An 18,391-nucleotide genomic window follows, 5' to 3' on the forward strand; every position below is an offset into this window, starting at 1 on the left:
ATCAATATTCATATGTATTATTAGGCCTATTTTGAAACTTCTATATCTAAGTAGGCATTTGAACATCATTAATCTTAGCAATACTTTTAGTTGAATTAGTATAGAACATAAGTGATATATATTATTTTTATTACTAATAGAATTTCATTTCATGAGTAAATTTTAAAATATTTATGTCTTTATAATTAAGACTGCCCATTTTGTAACAATTTAGGCAATAAAATCACTTAAAATTGTTTAAATTACATAACCAACAATATACAAAATAACCATTATAATATTTGTGAATTACGTAATGAATCAATTATAAATGAATCCCATTCTGCAAATTATTCTTCAGGTTCAGAAGATGATGGTCAAAACTTGGGATTTTCACACTAATATTAGATACACTATACTCTGAATAGGAACAAGAAGATGTTTGGGTTGCAAATTTTGTTTAAAAAATTAAGTTTATGTAGGAAAATATTACCACTTTAATTCTAAGACCCAATGGGAATTCTAATCGAGGCTTCTCAATTCTGAAGCACATTAGAATCTTTCAGAGAGCTTTAAAAAATGCAGATGTGTTAGCCGGACGTGGTGGTACACACTTGTAATCCCAGCATTTGGGAGGCTGAGGCTGGAAGATGGTGGTTCGCAGACAGCTTCAGCTACTTAGTGAGGCCCCTTGTAACTAAATGAGACCCAGTTTCAAAATAAAGAATAAAAAATAGGGCAGGGGGTGTAGATCGGATGTTGAATGCCCCTGGGTTCCATCCCTAGGCCTCCCCCCAAAACAATGGAGACATGGGCATGGTGGCACACACTTGTAATCCCAGTACTTGAGAGGCTGAGACAGGAGGATTACAGGTTTGAGGATAACCTCGACAAAAAGCAAGACTCAGCAACTCTAGTGAGATCCTAGACCTGGAGTTGTGGCTCAGAGGTAGAATTCCCCTGGGTTCAATCCCCTGTACCAAAAAATAAAAAAGGCAGATGTTCAGACTTTATTCTCTAGGAAGTCTAACTCGGGGGGGCGAGGGGAGGGCATGCCTTTTCAGTTCTTCAGGAAGTGCTATTCTGTAGCAGGACTAAGAATCATGCTATACATGACTATAAGTAGTTAATTATGGTAAATGATCATGGGGGGGGGGGGCAGAAGCCAGCAGAAAGCAGCCATTTGCCTGTAACCCCAGCTACTGAGAAGACTGAGGCAAGAAGGATCTCAAGTTCCAGGACAACCCATGCAATTTAGCAAGCTTCTCTCAAAATACAAAGGGCTGGAAATGTAGCTTATTTGTAAAGTATTAATGTGGCATGTTTGAGGTCCTGGGTTCAATCCCCAGCGCACACACACACACACACACACACACACACACACACACACACACAAAAGAGAAAAACAGAAAAAGATGATATAAAATACAAAATACATTTGATAATATCATAGATAATTCAGACTTCACAATTATATATTAAAATGTATGACACAGTCGGGCGTGGTGGCGCATGCATGTAATCCCCACTCTTGGGAGGTGGAGACAGGAGGATCACAGGTTCACAACCAGCCTCAGCTACTTAGTGAGGCCCTATGCAACTTAGTGAGATCTTGTTTCAAAATAAAGAATAAAAATTAGGGATGGAGTATAGTTCAGCGGTAGAATGCCCCTAGTTTCAATCCCCAGTACCAACCACACACACACACACACACACACACACACACACACACACACACACAAATGTATCTGATTTTTAGGGCTATGGGTATAGCTCAGTGAAAGAGCTTGTGCCTGACATGAATAAGGTCCTGGGTTTGATCCCCAGGACCACACACAGAAAAAATATATATGGTTTTTTAAAAGACTTACAAATATTCTGATTATGTACATTACAAAAATGTTTCACATGAAGAATAAACATTCTTTATATGTGTAGGTTCTAAAGAAAAGAATAATAAAAGGCTACTTAAGGGAAGGAAAGTAGAAAAGGAAAGGGAAAGGAAGAAAGAAGGTATTGGGGATATAGCTCAGTGATAAAGTGTGTGCATGGCATGAGCAAAGGCCCAAGTTTGACCCCAGTATCACATTAAAAAAAAAAAAAATTAAAGGTAAGTTCTTGAACTCAGAATAAAGGTTAAAAAAATTTTATTCTGTAGTCAAATAAATAATAAACCACTGGAATTGGTTGTTTCCCACAGATGGCTTTAAGTAACTACAGTTATCACCAATATTATTTAGCACAAACTTATGAATCAAGAAAAATAAAATAAACTGCATGACTTTGGGGTAAAAATTAGAGCAGGCTTATCATCTGTATTTAATAAGCAAGCATTCATTCTTTGATTCTGTTTCTCAGTTCTGTACTATCCCGAGAATACTGGCTCCAATATTCATCAACACTCAGGTTTATATAATAAATGATAAGTCAAAAAACCTAACTTCTGTCATTTATAGAAGGTTTTTTTTGCAGGTGAGAATATTCTACTTCTAAACTACACCACCAGCCCTATTTTATTTTTTATTTGGAAACAGGATCTTACTAAGCTGCTGATTGCCTCACTAAGTTGTTGAGTCTGGCTTCAAACCTACAATCCTCCCATCTCAGCTTCCGAAATCCTGGGATTACAAGTGTGTACCACCATGCCCCAGCCAAAAAGTCTATTTTTCTAAAGTAATAACAAAACTGATTTATTGAAAAAATAAATATCACACAAAATTTCAAAAAAGAGAACGATATTAAGTTTAGACGTGAAAAGGAAATTAGAAATCATTTAGTTACTCTGTGGAATCCAAAGTAGGCTTCAAAAGATCATGAATTATCCAAATTGCAAAATTTTATGAACAAAATTTTATGGACAGTAATTTTATGGAAAGAAGTTCCAACAAAGGTTTTCAATAGATTCTCAAAGATGTCTTTGACTGAACTTCTATGCAGTCTGGATTAGGTTCCTCCTCTCAAATTAGAGCTCCACAGTAATCTCTACATCCATCATCATAACACATTACACTGCATCATAAGTGCTCGGTAATGTGTCTGCCCCCCCCCAGCCAAATAAGCTATAGAAACTGTTAGCATAGAGAGCATCTTTGTTTTATTCATGAACATATACACCATTCTCTTCCTGACACCTGGCATGTAATAGGTGTTCAGTTGCCATTTCTTAAATGAATGAATCAACCTATCAATTAAATTTGGCCCAAGTTAAAAAATGCTTGCTAAATAAGTATTTCAACTATATAACCTTAATCAATAAGAATTTATAACTAAATTAAAATAGGTTTTGTGGTACTGGGGATTGAACCTATAGGGGCATTCTACCTCCAAGCTACACCCCAGCCCTATTTTGTATTTTGAAATAGGGTCACACTAAGTTACAGAGGGCCTCATTAAACAGCTGAGACTGGCTAAGAACCTGTGATACTCTTGTTTCAGCCTCCTAAGTCCTGGAATTACAAGCATGCACCACACTTAAAATAGTTATTTTGACACTAACTTTTACTTGTAATCACTTAGTAGTGCAAGGTTTGGATGGGATTCCCAGAATCTAGGAACTTTTACAGAAACACTGAAAGTCTGCTTGAATGAATAAATTTTAATGGCTTTCGATTAGTCTATAAAATAAGCACTTTGCTATTCAAACATAAAATATGTAAAATATTTATTTATTTATTTATATTTTATTTTTTGCAGTACTGGAAATGGAACCCAGGGCATTTTACCTCCAAGCTACACTCCCAGCCCTATTTTTTATTCTTTATTTTAAAAGAGTCTCACTGAGTTGCAAAGGGCCTAAAGTAGTTGAGGCTGTTCACGAAGCGTGATGCACCCATCTCAGCTTCCCAAATGCTATAAAACTCTAATCTTAAAGGCATTTGTCTATGTGCATGTCATTCATTTATTTTTTTTTTAATTTTCTTACTTTTTTGTGGTCCTGGGGATAAAACCCAGGGGCATTGTACATCCGAGCTACACCCCCAGCCCTAGGTTTTAATCATTTTATTTTTCAAACAGGGTCTCATTGAGTTTGAAGGGCCTTGCCAAGTAGCTTAGGGTGTGAACCGCAATCCTCCGTCTATGCCTCCCAAATGCTGGGATTACAAGCATGCGTTACCATGCCCAGTTGTGTATTTCAAAATCAAATTATCTTTTTTAGTTTTTTTTTCTTTTTTTGGTGGTACTAGGGTTCCTGGAAACCTTTTTACCTCCGGGCTTTTTTAGGTATTTTTAAGGTAGTAGCTTAGAAGAAACTAGGTCTTGACCACAACTTATACTTTCTTGCAATGTAACAAACAGGTTTTGAATCAAAAATAAATCTTGACAATTATTCCATTTAAAATCTATTAAAGCTGGGAGTGGTGGTGCATGCTTGTAATCCCCGCGCTTGGGAGGCGGAGACAGGAGGATCGTGCAGGTTTGAAGCCAGCCGCATGTACTGGCTTAAGAGACCCTGTTTCCAAATTAAAAAAGTATGAAAATAGGTCTGGGAGTATAGCCCAGAGGTAGAAGGGTTTCCAGGAACCACAGTACCACCAAAAAAAAAAAAATCTATTAAAGCCGGGAGTGGTGGCGCATGCTTGTAATCCCTGTGCTTGGGAGGATGAGACAGGAGGATCGCACAGGTTCGAAGCCAGCCTCAGCTACTTAGTGAGACCCTGTTTCCAAATTTAAAAAAAAAAAAGGTAGGTCTGGGAGTATAGCCCGGAGGTAGAAAGCCTCTGGGTTCCACCCCCAGTACCACAAAAAAAAAAAAAAAAAAAAAAAAAAATCTATTAAGAGCACCAGGGCGCCAGGCATGGTGGTGCATGCTTATAATCCCACATTTGGGAAGCTGAGACAGGAAGATCATGGTTCATGGAAAGCCTCAGCCACTTAGTAAAGCCTTTTGCAACTCAGTGAGATTCTGTTTCAAAATAAATAAAAAATATATATATATAGGGCTGAGTGTATAGCTTGGAGGTAGAATGTCCTGGGTTCCATCCCCAGTTCTGAAAAAAAAAAAAAAAATCTATTAAGAGCTGGGCATGGTGGTACACACCTGTAATCCCAGTGGCTCATGAATCTGAGGCAAAAGATCCTAAATTTGATGGCAACCTTGGCAACTTAGCAAGATGCTGTCTCAAAATTTTTTAAAAAAAGGGCTAAAAGAATAGGTCAGTTGGAAAGCATCTTGCAATTTAGTCTCCAAGACTGCAAAAATAAAGACCCTATTCATAAACTTTTTAATTTTAAACATATTAATATTCACTTCTCCACTTTGATCTATCATCCTGACCCAAAGCAATTTCTAAATGTTATTTTCAAAGTTATAACTGGCCTTGTATTTCTTTTATCTACTTGAAAAAAAAAATTTTTTTTTTTTTTTTGCAGGTCTGGGGATGGAACCCAGGGGCATTCAACCTCCGAGCTACATCCCCTGCCCTATTTTGTATTCTTTATTTTGAAACCGGGTCTCACTGAGTTGCAAGAGGACCTCACTAAGTAGCTGAGGCTGTCCGTGAACCATGATCCCCTGGTCTCAGCCTTCCAAATGCTGGGATTACAAGCGTGCGCCACCACTCCTGGCTCTACTTGAAATTTTAATTTTCATTCTCTAGCTAAACATCTCTATTATTTTTATGGTTTTTATTTATTTTGCTAATACTGAAAGATTAGTATGCTAATAGTAAGTATATCAACCTGAAAGAAAAAAATGCACATCTTTTAATACACTCAAACTTTTAACATGCTAATATTTATCCTTTAAATTTTACTAACACTTCAGGCTAATGGCTTATTTAATAGACATACCGAAAACTGTGAATGCCTTGAAGTTCCTGTTGCAGAACCTCTTGCGTTGTTGCTATTAAGTCCAATGCGCCAACAAATTCAGAAGTGGATAATAACACCTGTACTGTAGGCTGAGTTTGGTGTACAGTGGCCATTAACTTCAGTTTATTGTATATTTTAACACAATTATTTCTGGTAAGTGCCAGTCTTAAAATGTGTAGTGATCCTTCACACATTACTTTATCAATCTGTGCAATTTTATCTCTAAGCATTTTTACAGCCTGGGAGGTTTTCTTGAGGTAGTCCTGCAATTCATGTTGAGAGGTCATTGCATGAAAAAATGCTTCTGAACGTAGAGAGATCTGGTGAGCAATATTTACTTCCACAATATCCAGATAATGGCTCAGCTTTTCAAAGAGAAAAAAGAAAATAGTTATGTAAGTATATCTTTCTTGACAGTCCAAATATTTTCTGAAAATGATGAAAGATTTCCATACACATATACATGTATTTTTTGAGGGAGTGTTGCACTGGGATTGAACCCAGGAAAGTCCTACCTCTGAGCTATACACCCAGCACTATTTTTTTTGAAGCAGGGTCTAAGTCTAAGTTGCTGAGGCTGGCCACCAAGAACCTACAATTCTCCTGTCTCAGCTTCCCAAGTACTAGGATGACAAGCATGTACCACCCCTCCCAGCTTTCTACATGTATTTTAAATTTCATTCTATGAATTGTTTGATTATGAAATTCTCAGAATTAGGCACAACACCTGGAAGGGAAAGGAAAGGTGCATCCCAAATAATAATAATAATAATGCACAATGGAAAAATAGATGATTTATCTTCTTCCTCTGCTCCTGCTACTACTACCCTCCAAATACCAACTATTTTCTAAAAGACAAGACTAACTCAGGTTATAATTCTATTCTAAGCTCTAGCTAGGTGTAGTGGTACATGTTTATAATCCTGGTACTTGGGAGGCTGAGACAGATTCCAGCCTTAGCTACTTAGTGAGGTCCTCCATGACTTAGTGAGAGCCTGTTTCAAAATAAAGAATAAAAAAATAAGACTGGGGGTATAGCTCAGGGATGTAATACCCCTGAGTTCAACCCCAGTACACACACACACACACACACACACACACACACACACACACACACACACACGTTTAAGATCTAAGAGAGAATGACCTCTTTGGCCCCCACCAACATCACACATCACTAATCCAAGAAGAGGCTTACAGTTTCCATTTATCAACTTCTTTCTGTATACTAGGCACAGGTATTTTGTATACATCTAGTGTAGTTTTTTCTACTTTGAACAACTTTAGGATACGCGTATCATTATCCTTCTTATTTTGTAAGTGAAACCCAGAGACATTAAATAATTTGAATAAAGTCATGTAATCAGCAAGTGGCAAAACTAAAATGTAAATCCAGGTCTGTCAGACTCAAAAACTGAAGCTCTTTCTATTATATTATGCTACTTTAAAATGCTAAAGAATCCATGAAAGACGTGGTTCAGACATAAATGATAGAAAATACTAAAATTCATATGAATCATTTTTCAAGGCTGCTTATTTTACATTTCAAAAACGGTTTTCATCAATTTGTAAAAAAAAATTTTTCAAAATGCTGTCCTAAAAGACTGATAAATTCTTTAAACACTTAGCTCATGTATATTTTAACACTATCAAGATTCATTCTTATAGTTATATATTAAACATGCTTTCTATTTCAAATATAAAGCCTAGCATGGAGGCGCAGGCCTGTAATCCCAGTATTTGGGTAGCTGAGACAGGAAAATCACAGGTTGGATGCCAGCTCCAGCACCTTAGTGAGACCCTGTTTCAAAATAAAAATAATAAGAGCCGGTCTTGGTGGCACAAACATGTAATCCCAGAACTTGGGAGGCTGAGACAGGAGGATTGCAGGTTAGCGCCCAGTCTCAACTACTTAGTGAGGTCCTCTGCAACTTAGTGAGACCCTGTTTCAAAATAAAGAATAAAAAAAATTAGGACTCGGGTTGTAGCTCAGAGGTAGAATGCCCCCAGGTTCAATCCCCAATACCAAAAATTAAAAATAAAAATAAAGATAATAAAAAAGGCGAAGGGTATAGCTCAGAGGTAGAATGCCCCAGGTTCAATCCCCAGTATGAAAAAAGCCCTTTTTTTCCCCAAATATAGACTTCTAAAACTTGTCTTTTCTTGCTATTTAACTGCATAAGATGTTTTAGGCTACATTAGTGTTGCATTTTCTCCCACTTTTAAACTTTTAGATTATTTAACCCATGCTCAGACTCTAAGCACTATCTCTGAATATCTCTTACTGTTAAAAGGTTAATGGTCGCCGCACGCTTGTAATCCCTGCACTTGGGAGGCAGAGACAGGAGGATCGCGCAGGTTCGAAGCCAGCCGCATGCGCTGGCTTAGGAGACCCTGTTTCCAAATAAAAATGTAAAAATAGGTCTGGGAGTGTAGCCCGGAGGTAGAAGGGCTTCCAGGAACCCCAGTACCACCAAAAAAAAAAAAAAAAAAAAAAGGTTAATGGTCTTCCTCATTTAGGATTTAAATGGTTAAAAGAGATTATTTGGTCAAGACTATTTCCTTAAAATCAGAGTATCATTCATATCTTCAATACTGTTCCTTTAATAATCTACTATAATATCTAATAGCTTATAAAGAAGAAATTTTCAATAGTTTAAATGTCTTGGGTTTATGTCCTTTTCTTCTCACCTTTAATGCATTTGTTCACTTATTTACCTAAAAAGCAAAATGGGCACACACATGTAGTAAGGTATAGTACAAGTTCAAGTGGACTCAATTCTCAGAATAATAGAGAATGAATAACTACTTTACGATAGTGCTACTCATACTGTAGTTCATAGATAATATTGAACCATTTAACAGATCCATGATAAAATAAATTCTGCCAGAAAGTAAATCAATTAACTACATGACTAAGCATACTGTCTTCCTTTTTCCTTTTCTTTTCTTTTTTTTTTTTTTAACTTTCCTTGCCATGTTGGGAATTGGATTCAGGATCTCAACATACTAGGCAAGAGCTCTGCCACTAAGCTATATCCCCAGCCCCACCCCCTTTATTTAATAGGTAGACTTAATAAAGGAAGCAATACATTGATACCCATTTCAGTGCAGATGTGTGTGTGCGCCCACTCTACAGAGCATTGAGCCCAGGGGCAATCTATGTCAGAGCTACACCACCAACCCTACATCATCATCATCATCATCATCATCATCATCATCACTATTAATCTTGAAACAAGGTATTCATTCCTAAATTGTGGAGGGCTTTGCTAAATTGCTGAGACTGGCCAGAGACGTGTGAACCTCCTGCGTCAGCCTCCCAAGTGATGCGATTACAGTGCAAACTCTACCTCATCACAGACCAATGCTCTGGGTAGCACAAAATATGATATAAATTTAATTCTAGTTGTAGCATCCCTTCCCTTTAAAGCTAGCAAGATAGACTAGGTGTTATACACAATAAGAACTTGAAACGCTATCTTAGAATTCTGTCTTCCACTCCTATTCTGACAACAGAGTAAAATAGAAAAGAAATCAGAATGTAAATATAGCAAGCCTACGATTTATAAATTTTAAAAATTTCCATTACTTTAGTCACTCTATATATGAAGGATGAGAAAAACATTTCATTTGAATTTCAAAGGCTTTTGGAATTCATCAATATTCCATTGATCCATTCTTTTCAAAGGCATAATATTCTCATAATTCATTTCCTATTAAAATGCCACAAAGGCAACAATTTTTAAAGAATTTCTAAGATTCTCTGTATATATTAATGAGATTTTTATTGGCTTTTATCTCCCCTCCCTCCATACCTCCTTCCTTTCTGGATATCTCTCTCTCTTTCATATATATCTTTCTCTCTCTCTTTACTTCCCCTCCCTCCCCCCCTCCTCTCGTTTTCGTTTGTTTGTGGTACTAGAGATTGAGCCCAGGGGCAGTCTACCTTCAAGCTACACTCCCAGCCCTTTTTATATTTTTGTTTCAAAACAGGGTCTTGCTAGGTTGCTGAGTGTCTCACTAAGTTTCTGAGGCTGGCTTTGAACCTGCAATTCTCCTGTCTCAGTCTCCCAAGTACTAGGATTAAAAGTTGTGTGCCACCACATCTGGCCTATTTTTCTTTTTTCAAGGTATTATTCTATGAGGACATATAAGCAAGCCTATGTCAGTTAATCTATCACTTTCATCAGATTTATAAATCTGTTCTTAACTCAAGAAAATCCTTTTATAGGTAGAAATGCTGCCAAAAGTTTTTCCTTTTCATTTTCAGTTTTAAGTAAAGGAATATTCATGACTCTTTCCCCATATTTCTTCTCCCCAAAGTAGTCCTTTCTTTAGTTACTAACGAGGACTGGTAACTTATTAAATAGTCTTCCTAAAACAAGTTTTGAGACTGCTAAGCGATGTCATTAGAGTGAAAGAGAATACTTTCTTCTCATTTTAAGAATGATAATCAGTTTAAGAAAGTCTGTAAACCAAGTGCTAAGAAAGGAGAAAGATGAAAAGTCTTTCCTATCATTCAAGTTTCAGAAGATTCTTAGTATGTTAGGTTTAAAGTTCTAAATTTTAAATGACCTTCAAGATGTTGACTTCTGAAATACAGAACATTGTAAAATTTAAATAACTGCTGACTTTTCTAAAAGACTTTTTTGTAAAGCTAAAAACATAGTAGGGATATTGTATTTTTTAATTTAACATTTTTGCTTCAAAATGATTATCCTTACCATAAAAATAAGGAAAAATAGAACCTCAAGAAAAATTGAGTTTCTGTCGTTTAAATCATTCTTTAAAAATTAGCTACTATATAACTGAACCATTTGAGATAAGTGAAAAGCAATTCACTGTGTTATCTAATACGTTCTTTCAATTTTTTTCTTTTTTGGTGCCAATGGGGATTGAGGTCAGGGTCATTCTCCTCTGAGCTACACTCAGGCCTACTTTTTATTTTTATTTTGAAACAGGGTCTTGCTAGGTTGATGAGGTTCTCACTGCTTGCCTGAATCTCTCCTCAAAGCTGTGTTCCTCCTGTCTCAGCCTCCCAGGTACTGGGATTACAAGCATGTGCCACCACACCGAACTTCAATTAAAATTTTATCAACTGTTATTTCATATGAGAGTGAAACTTTAATTCCATTGAATCAAAATGCTATTAGTTTATCAGTTAAGACAGTTAATAATGAGCAGTAACAACAAAAATGAACTTGCGTAGCAGTGTTTGATCCTTGGTACATAAAAAGAGAAAAAGAGGGAGAGAATTTAAAAAAATAGAGCTTACTAAGGAACTAAATCTGAACTCAAGCAAACAGTACCACTTAACCAGAATAAATGTTTCTATAAGGAAAAAGTCAAAGAAAAATTACCTTTTCTTGAAGCAACTTTGAGGAAGCTGCATCACGATTTCCTTTTCCACCAGCAGTATTAAAATGAGACCATGGTAAAACTGAATTAAAAGTTAAGGAATCGTCCAAGGCAAAATCTGGTTTCATAAAAATCTGTTAAAAGAATACATTTCCCTAAATTAGATATCTTCATTAATTCTATTTTCCTTTATAATATCATAAGACCATAAACAAAAATTAACTTGGACCTTGAGTATGAACAGCAAAAGAAGTGATGACGGGCTGAGTTATTTATACAAAAACCTGGGTCAGAAAATTGTATAAATGTTTTACCAAACTTAAGATACTCATAAAAGACAGAAAAATGTTTTTACTTTTACCAATGGAAATGATCATTCTATTACTATAAGATCAAACTCATTAACATAGGTCTACCAGGCATATAACAAAAGGAAACATACTTATGCTAAAATGTCCACACTATTGCCCACTAATAGTTTTTTAGTGTGTAAATATAAATTTCTCAGCTGTGTGTGGTGGCGCATGCTTGTAATCTGAGTATGTGGGAGGCTGAGACAGGAGGATCACAGGTTCACAGACATCCTCAGCTACTTAGTGAGGCCCTCCACAACTTTGTGAGAACTTGTTTCAAAATAAAGAATAAAAAATAGGGCTGGGGGTGTAGCTTGAGTGTAGAATGCCTCTTCTACATTGAGTGTAGAAATATATATTAATATATAAATATATATATAATGTTTTGCAGTATAGAATGCCTCTTCTACATTGAGTGTAGAAATATATATATTAATATATAAATATATATATAATTTTTTGCAGTACTTGTTCAACCTCAAGTACTACAAAAAATTATATATATTCATATATTAATATATATTTAATTATTTGGATATATATATATATATATCTCACTTCTATATTCTTCTGCTCAAAATTCTTTCAAATTAGTTTTTGATTAAACACACACTCAAATTTAAAACCAAAACAAATTCAGGTTTATGAAGACTGTTCCTATTCCCTTCCATACCACATATAGCCAATCAATAAGACCTACTTTATTTCCTAAATATCCCTTAAATTCCCTTTCTCCTCTCTCCTCAACATTCCAACATTCACTGATTCAGCTTTTTGTAATTTCTGGCTAACAGTAAATATCTACATATTTATATGTAGGTATTTATTTATTTATTTATTTTTATTCTTTACCTCTTTTTTTTTTTTTTTTTTGGGTGGTACTGGGATTGAAACCTCCGGGCTACACTCCCAGACCTATTTTTATATTTTTTCATTTGGAAACAGGGTCTCTTAAGCCAGCAAGGCTGGCTTCGAACCTGCGTGATCTTCCTGTCTCCGCCTCCCAAGCACAGGGATTACAAGCGTGCACCACCAGGCCCGGCTATATGTTGGTATTTAAATACCCTCCCTATCTATCTTTTGTATTGTTCAAAGAGTAATACTTATTCTAAAATGTCAAATATAACTGTACTAACTCTATCTATTGATAGAAAACTATCAACAGATTCCTGTGACCCACAGACCAAACAGTTAAGAACATTTAAAACTCATTGGTGGTTTTTTTTTTGGAGGGATCCCAATTACCTCTTTGTTCTTATCAGTTCCTTTCATTATTTACACATTATAGTATAGCAGTACTCAATCATCTTCCATACCACCTTATGCTTAAGTATCTTTACACTTCCTTTGGCCTAGTATACCCTTTCTTGCCTACCTACCTAGCAGACATGACCCAATCAAAAGAGCAAATACAACTCTGTGTCTGATAGAGATTAACTGCACACCTCCGAACACAAAAATACTATGTATATTTAATTATTTATCAATATGCATATCCCTCCCCAGAGACTATATGTTCCTACAGGGTTGGATTTATAGCTTAATTATTATATCCTTAGCACTTAGCAGTATGCCTAAAACATGGTTTAATCTATCAATTTATTAATTAATATGTATTCTATATTTTATTTACTGATTCATTTGACCAATATCTAAAAAACCAACATGATGATGATGGGGAAAATCTAAGGGATAAGAGTAAATTTTCTTTTTTTTTCTTTTTCTTTTTCTTTGCGGTATTGAGGATGGAACCCAGGGACATTCTACCTCTGACCTATACCCCCAGCCCTATTTTTTACTCTGTATTTTAAAACAGGGTCTCACTGAGTTGCAAAGTGCCTCACTAAATAGCTGAGGGTATCCGAGAACCAAGATCCTCCTGTTTGAGCCTCCCAAATTTTGAGATTACACGTGTCCACCACCATGTCCAGCTGTAAATTTTCTAATCCCTGCTTTAGTAACATAATTAAAAGTATTATTTAATTCAATAAATACCTATGAATTGTCTCTTAGGCTACACACTGAGGGGGAAACAAAGGTAAATTACTATATAGGTCCTAATCTAATGATCTTCAGTCCATAGAACATGATAAAATATATATACAATCAACTCTGTATCCTCTGGTTCCACATCAACAGATTAAACCAACTGAAAATCAAAATATTTGAAAAAAAAATACATGTATACAATCATTTTTCCTTGTCATTATTTTCAAAACAATATAACAACTATTTACAGAGCATTTAGATTGCACCAGGTATTATAAGTAATGATTTAAAGTACAGCCAGGTATGGTGGCACACACGTGTAATCCCAATACTTGGGAGGCTGAGACAAGAGGATTATGGGTTCTCAGCCAACCTCGCCTTAGTGAGGCCCTCTGCAATTTTGTGAAACTCTGTTTCAAAATAAAGAATAAAAAAATAGAGTGTAGCTCAGAGGTAGAATGCCCCTGAGTTCCATCCTCAGTACCACACACACACACAAAAAGTATACAGGAAGGTATGTGCAAGTTATATACAATATATAGGGTGTTGAGCATCTGTGAATTTTAGTATTCTTGGTGTGTGTGGGGGTCCTGGGGTACCAATCTCCTGTAGATACCAAGGAAGGAACAAGTGTATAAATACCTTGCATGGAAAAGAAAGAGAAATTCTCAGGGATGGGAGGGAAGATCTAATTAAATGTTATGAAGATTTGGCAAAGGTGCTAATCATCTTCACTTGAGAAGTATGTATAAAGGTAAAGTTGCTGTTTTAGTAGAAAATTTTAAAGGATTAGATATGGGAAGATGAGGAAAATGTCTTCCAATAAGAAAAGAGTACAAGTAAAACACTGAACCAGCAAAAAAAGTTTGACTAAAGTAAAAAATATGTAAATATCAGCTGGCAAAAGTTAAAAGTGTGACTATGATGGAAGCAAATCATTAAGGCTTTTAAATGGCAGTCTGAATTTTATCTGGTAGAAATCAAAGAACTCTTGAAATGATCTCTCTTCCTGTTTCCATCTGTCATCTTTGTCTCTTTCTCATCCTCAAGAGCAACTGTCATAGATCTCTGAGAATCTGATGAAAGCAATAGGTTTGTCCCAGAAAAAGTGCTTCTATTACACAACTCTATAAAATTTGGCACACAAAGATTGTACCTCGGGCCGGGCGAGGTGGCGAACGCTTGTAATCCCAGTGCTTGGGAGGCTGAGGCAGGAGGATCACACAGGTTCGAAGCCAGCCTTAGCTACTTAGTGAGACCCTGTTTCCAAATAAATTATAAAATAGGTCTGGGAGTTATAGCCCAGAGGTAGAAAAGCTCTTGGGTTCTACCCCCAATACCACACACACACAAAAAGTATCTCTTAATAATCTAACATTTTTTAGAATAGGTGAACATATTTATAGGTGTCAGTGATGAAGAAGAGTTTAAGAATACAAAAGATAAAGAATACCACAACCATATACAATTTTTGTTCATTAAATTTTTTTTTCATTTAAAAAAAAGAGAAGAAAATAATGCAACAAAGCCCCAAAGGAAGCCAAGTGGCCCAACGGTCAAAAAAGAGTCCAATGAAAGTTCTAATTTATTAAGCATAAAATATATTAAAATGTAATATTCTCATTTTTAATCTTTGTTACCTTAGGTACTTGCTCCAGATCTGTCCTGGATTTATCTATAAAAAAAAGGAAAATATGACTTTTTAAACTTGTTTTCATTTGATCTTCATTAGAAATATTTTGATAGATTAAATATACTAGTCACAACCAAATAACTACTTAAGTATCTTTCCTCATCAAGTATCAATCAACACCACTACCGTATAACCTAGAAGTAGGCAAAGCACTAAGACATGTTTCAAATAATCTGAATCAATTGTTTAGCAGAAATAAAACATTGAATACATTTAAAATATTTTCTTTAAATGAACATGGAAAAGTTGATACTCTCATAAAGTTCTGGTAGAATTAAGTATGATAGCTATGTAATTTTGGAAAATGAATTAAATTATAAGACAGAATTACTGTTTTTATTGTTTAAAAAACCCACCATCACACCTAGAAGTTTTTTGCTAAAAGATTACTTATATACCATATTAATTTTATTTACAAGTGAACCTACATAATCTTTATCCTGCCAATCCAATCTCAGATAAGATTTCCCGTTCCTTTCCAAAATTAACCTTTCTGTACTTGGACTCCAACCCCTCCTGCCTCTGATGAGCTTACTTCATCTATTAAACCTGCCCCTCTCCATATCCTTAACCTCTTTCCTTCTAGTTCTCTTATCTATGTATATAAGTATACTCAGTTCTCTTTCATTTTAAAAGAACAACTAAAAAAAGAAAAAGATAAAACCTAGGACCAGAACTACATGAAAGAATTCTCAGATGCTAAATGTAAAGACGCACTTATGCTTGGAGTTATGCAAATGCTTCTCTTGTCTCTGCTAGTCCTAGCCATGAAACGCATTCTTTCACTGTCCTCTCTAGTCAATACCCTAGTTCAAATCTTCAAGTTACAATCATACCAGTTATCTGTATTTCTTTCTCTTGTGCTCACTTCTTAACATGTAGCATTGAGATTTATCTAACAACCACCACTCCAGTCTAAACACTGTAAGATCTTCCAACTACCAAATATCATGAAACTCTTCTCAGTGTACAAACTGATTTATCCCTGAAGTATTACAACACTGTGGACTAATCATTCTCACTCCACTAAAACTCTTGCCATCTTTTATTTCTAAGAATTCTCTCTTGGTTGACTTTCCTATCTCTCTTTCTGACCACTTTTTTAGTCTACTTCAAAGGTAACTCATCTACTATCTGTCCCTTAAATGTGACAGCTTCATAGTGTTCTATCATCATTCCTTTTCTTCACAATAGTCACATCCTCCCTGGGTGATCCTAGACATGTCTCAAATTCAGCCACCATGCTAACTTCTAATATACTATGATAATGTCCACCATACTTACATTTCAGCCAACATAGGCTACCACAAGACATGTACTTCACTCCAACTCTGCAACTAAACTAGCCTCCATCTCCTCTAAAATTTTTCCTCCAATTATTACTTTCACTGAATTTCCATTCTCACCTACTTGCCCAAGCAAGAAACCTGGAGTCATCCTTGAAGTCATCTGCTCCATTACCAATAACTAGTACATTTAAACCTGTACCTAGATCTCTGAGGTATCTCTCTCAAAACAAAAGCTCAATTTCCTCTCCATTTCCATTGTAACTTATTACTAAGACCACATCATTTCTTAATTACTAGAGTAGCCTCCAAATGTCTTCCTGCCTCTAGTCTTATCATTTGATAATTCCTTACCCACAACTATTTTCACAGTAAAATGTATAACTCTGATTTTGTCTGTGATAAGAATATTTAAGAATATTTTGAGCTGGGCATGGTGGCGCACGCTTGTAATCCCTGCGCTTAGGAGGTGGATACAGGAGGATCGCGCAGGTTCAAAGCCAGCCTTGCTGGCTTAAGAGACCCTGTTTCCAAATAAAAATATTTAAAAAAAAAAAAAAAAAAAAGGTCTGGGAGTGTTACCGTGTTACCCTGAAGTAGAAGGGTTTCCAGGAAACCCAGTACCACCAAAAAAAAAAAAAAAAAAAAAAAAGAAAGAAAGAAAGAAAGAAAGAAAGAAAGACAGACAGACAGACAGACAGACAAAGAATATTTTGTACATCAATTCTGCCTTTAAAAAAAATAAAATTTCTGGACGTGATACACAAGGCTATTTATGATCTGACTCCTGCCTATTGTTTCAACTTCATCTCTTATTCCCAGTAGGGCCAACATACTAGACTCTTGAAAATCTTTGTACAGATTTATATTCTCTCTTGACTCTATGGCTTTGTATAAACTTCTCCCTTTGCCTGGAATGCCTTTTCCCACATAAATGTTTCAAACTAACAAGTTTAGAATACAAGTAATCATCATCCATTATGGGGAGCCTTGTAATGCTAAGATAGAATGCTATCTACAAACCTTCACCACTCCAAATTACTATTTAATATCTAGTGCCACAATTATTACTTTATTTCTTTAACCTATCTCAGGAGACAATCAAATCCTTGAGGACTGAGACTATTTCTTACTCATCTATTTTTAAGCAACAAGCCAAGTACCAAGACATTAAATATTTGTTACACTAAAGAAATACACTAATGTCATACACATAATTTTTCTCCTAAAAGTTCTTTCAAAAGATGACCGTAGACTGTAAAAAGTATAGATACGATAGCAAACAATATTCCAATATTTTGTTCATTAATACTTATGCTATGCTTTTATCTACAAATAATACATATTCATACCATGAGTATGTAAAAGAGTCCTGTCAAAGGTATCTTTAGGAGGACAAATAGTCTTGCATCGCTCATGGATCTTCTCTCTCTAAAAAAACACAATCAAATAAGTAATCAATGGAATGTATCACTGAGTATTCAAGCATCAAAATGTTTCACAACAGAAAATCAAAATACACCAAATTAGCTCTAGAATTTTTAATAAAATCACTAGTCCCCTGAACTTAAATACAAATAATACAAATAGTGATTATGATGTGTGTGTGTGTGTGTGTGTGTGTGTAGTATTGGGGACTGAACCCAGAATGCTCTACCACTAAGCTAAATTCCCAGCCCCGCTCATTTTTTTAATGTTTTCTGCTAAAACAGGGTCTCACTAAGTTGCTCAAGATGGCCTTGAACTTGAGATTCTTCAGCCTTAGCCTCCTGCATCACTGGGATTACAGGGTTGCACCACCTGTCCAGCATAAGTGTGCTTAATGAATCAAATATTACTATCTTGAACACTTGTATACCTATACCATCTCATCTTATATAATTATAGCAAAACCTCCATACATGGAAGAAGGCAAATGG

General features: G+C 35.6%; 1 protein-coding gene across 2 annotated transcripts in view; it reads right to left on the reverse strand.

Moving 5' to 3' along the window:
- Positions 1 to 18,391, reverse strand: part of VPS54 (VPS54 subunit of GARP complex) — a gene marked incomplete at both ends in the record, with an annotated part of 96,428 nt that overhangs the window by 67,498 nt on the left and 10,539 nt on the right. For both annotated transcript variants that reach the window (XM_080711000.1, XM_080710999.1), the window contains 4 exons: positions 5,770 to 6,155; positions 11,154 to 11,285; positions 15,134 to 15,168; positions 17,825 to 17,903. In XM_080711000.1, coding sequence (XP_080567126.1) covers positions 5,770 to 6,155; positions 11,154 to 11,285; positions 15,134 to 15,168; positions 17,825 to 17,903 — 632 coding nt within the window. The remainder of the gene's footprint in view (positions 1 to 5,769; positions 6,156 to 11,153; positions 11,286 to 15,133; positions 15,169 to 17,824; positions 17,904 to 18,391) is intronic.

This window comes from Muscardinus avellanarius, assembly GCF_963383645.1.
Source record: "Muscardinus avellanarius genome assembly, chromosome: 15".
Classification (NCBI taxonomy): Eukaryota; Metazoa; Chordata; class Mammalia; order Rodentia; family Gliridae; genus Muscardinus; species Muscardinus avellanarius.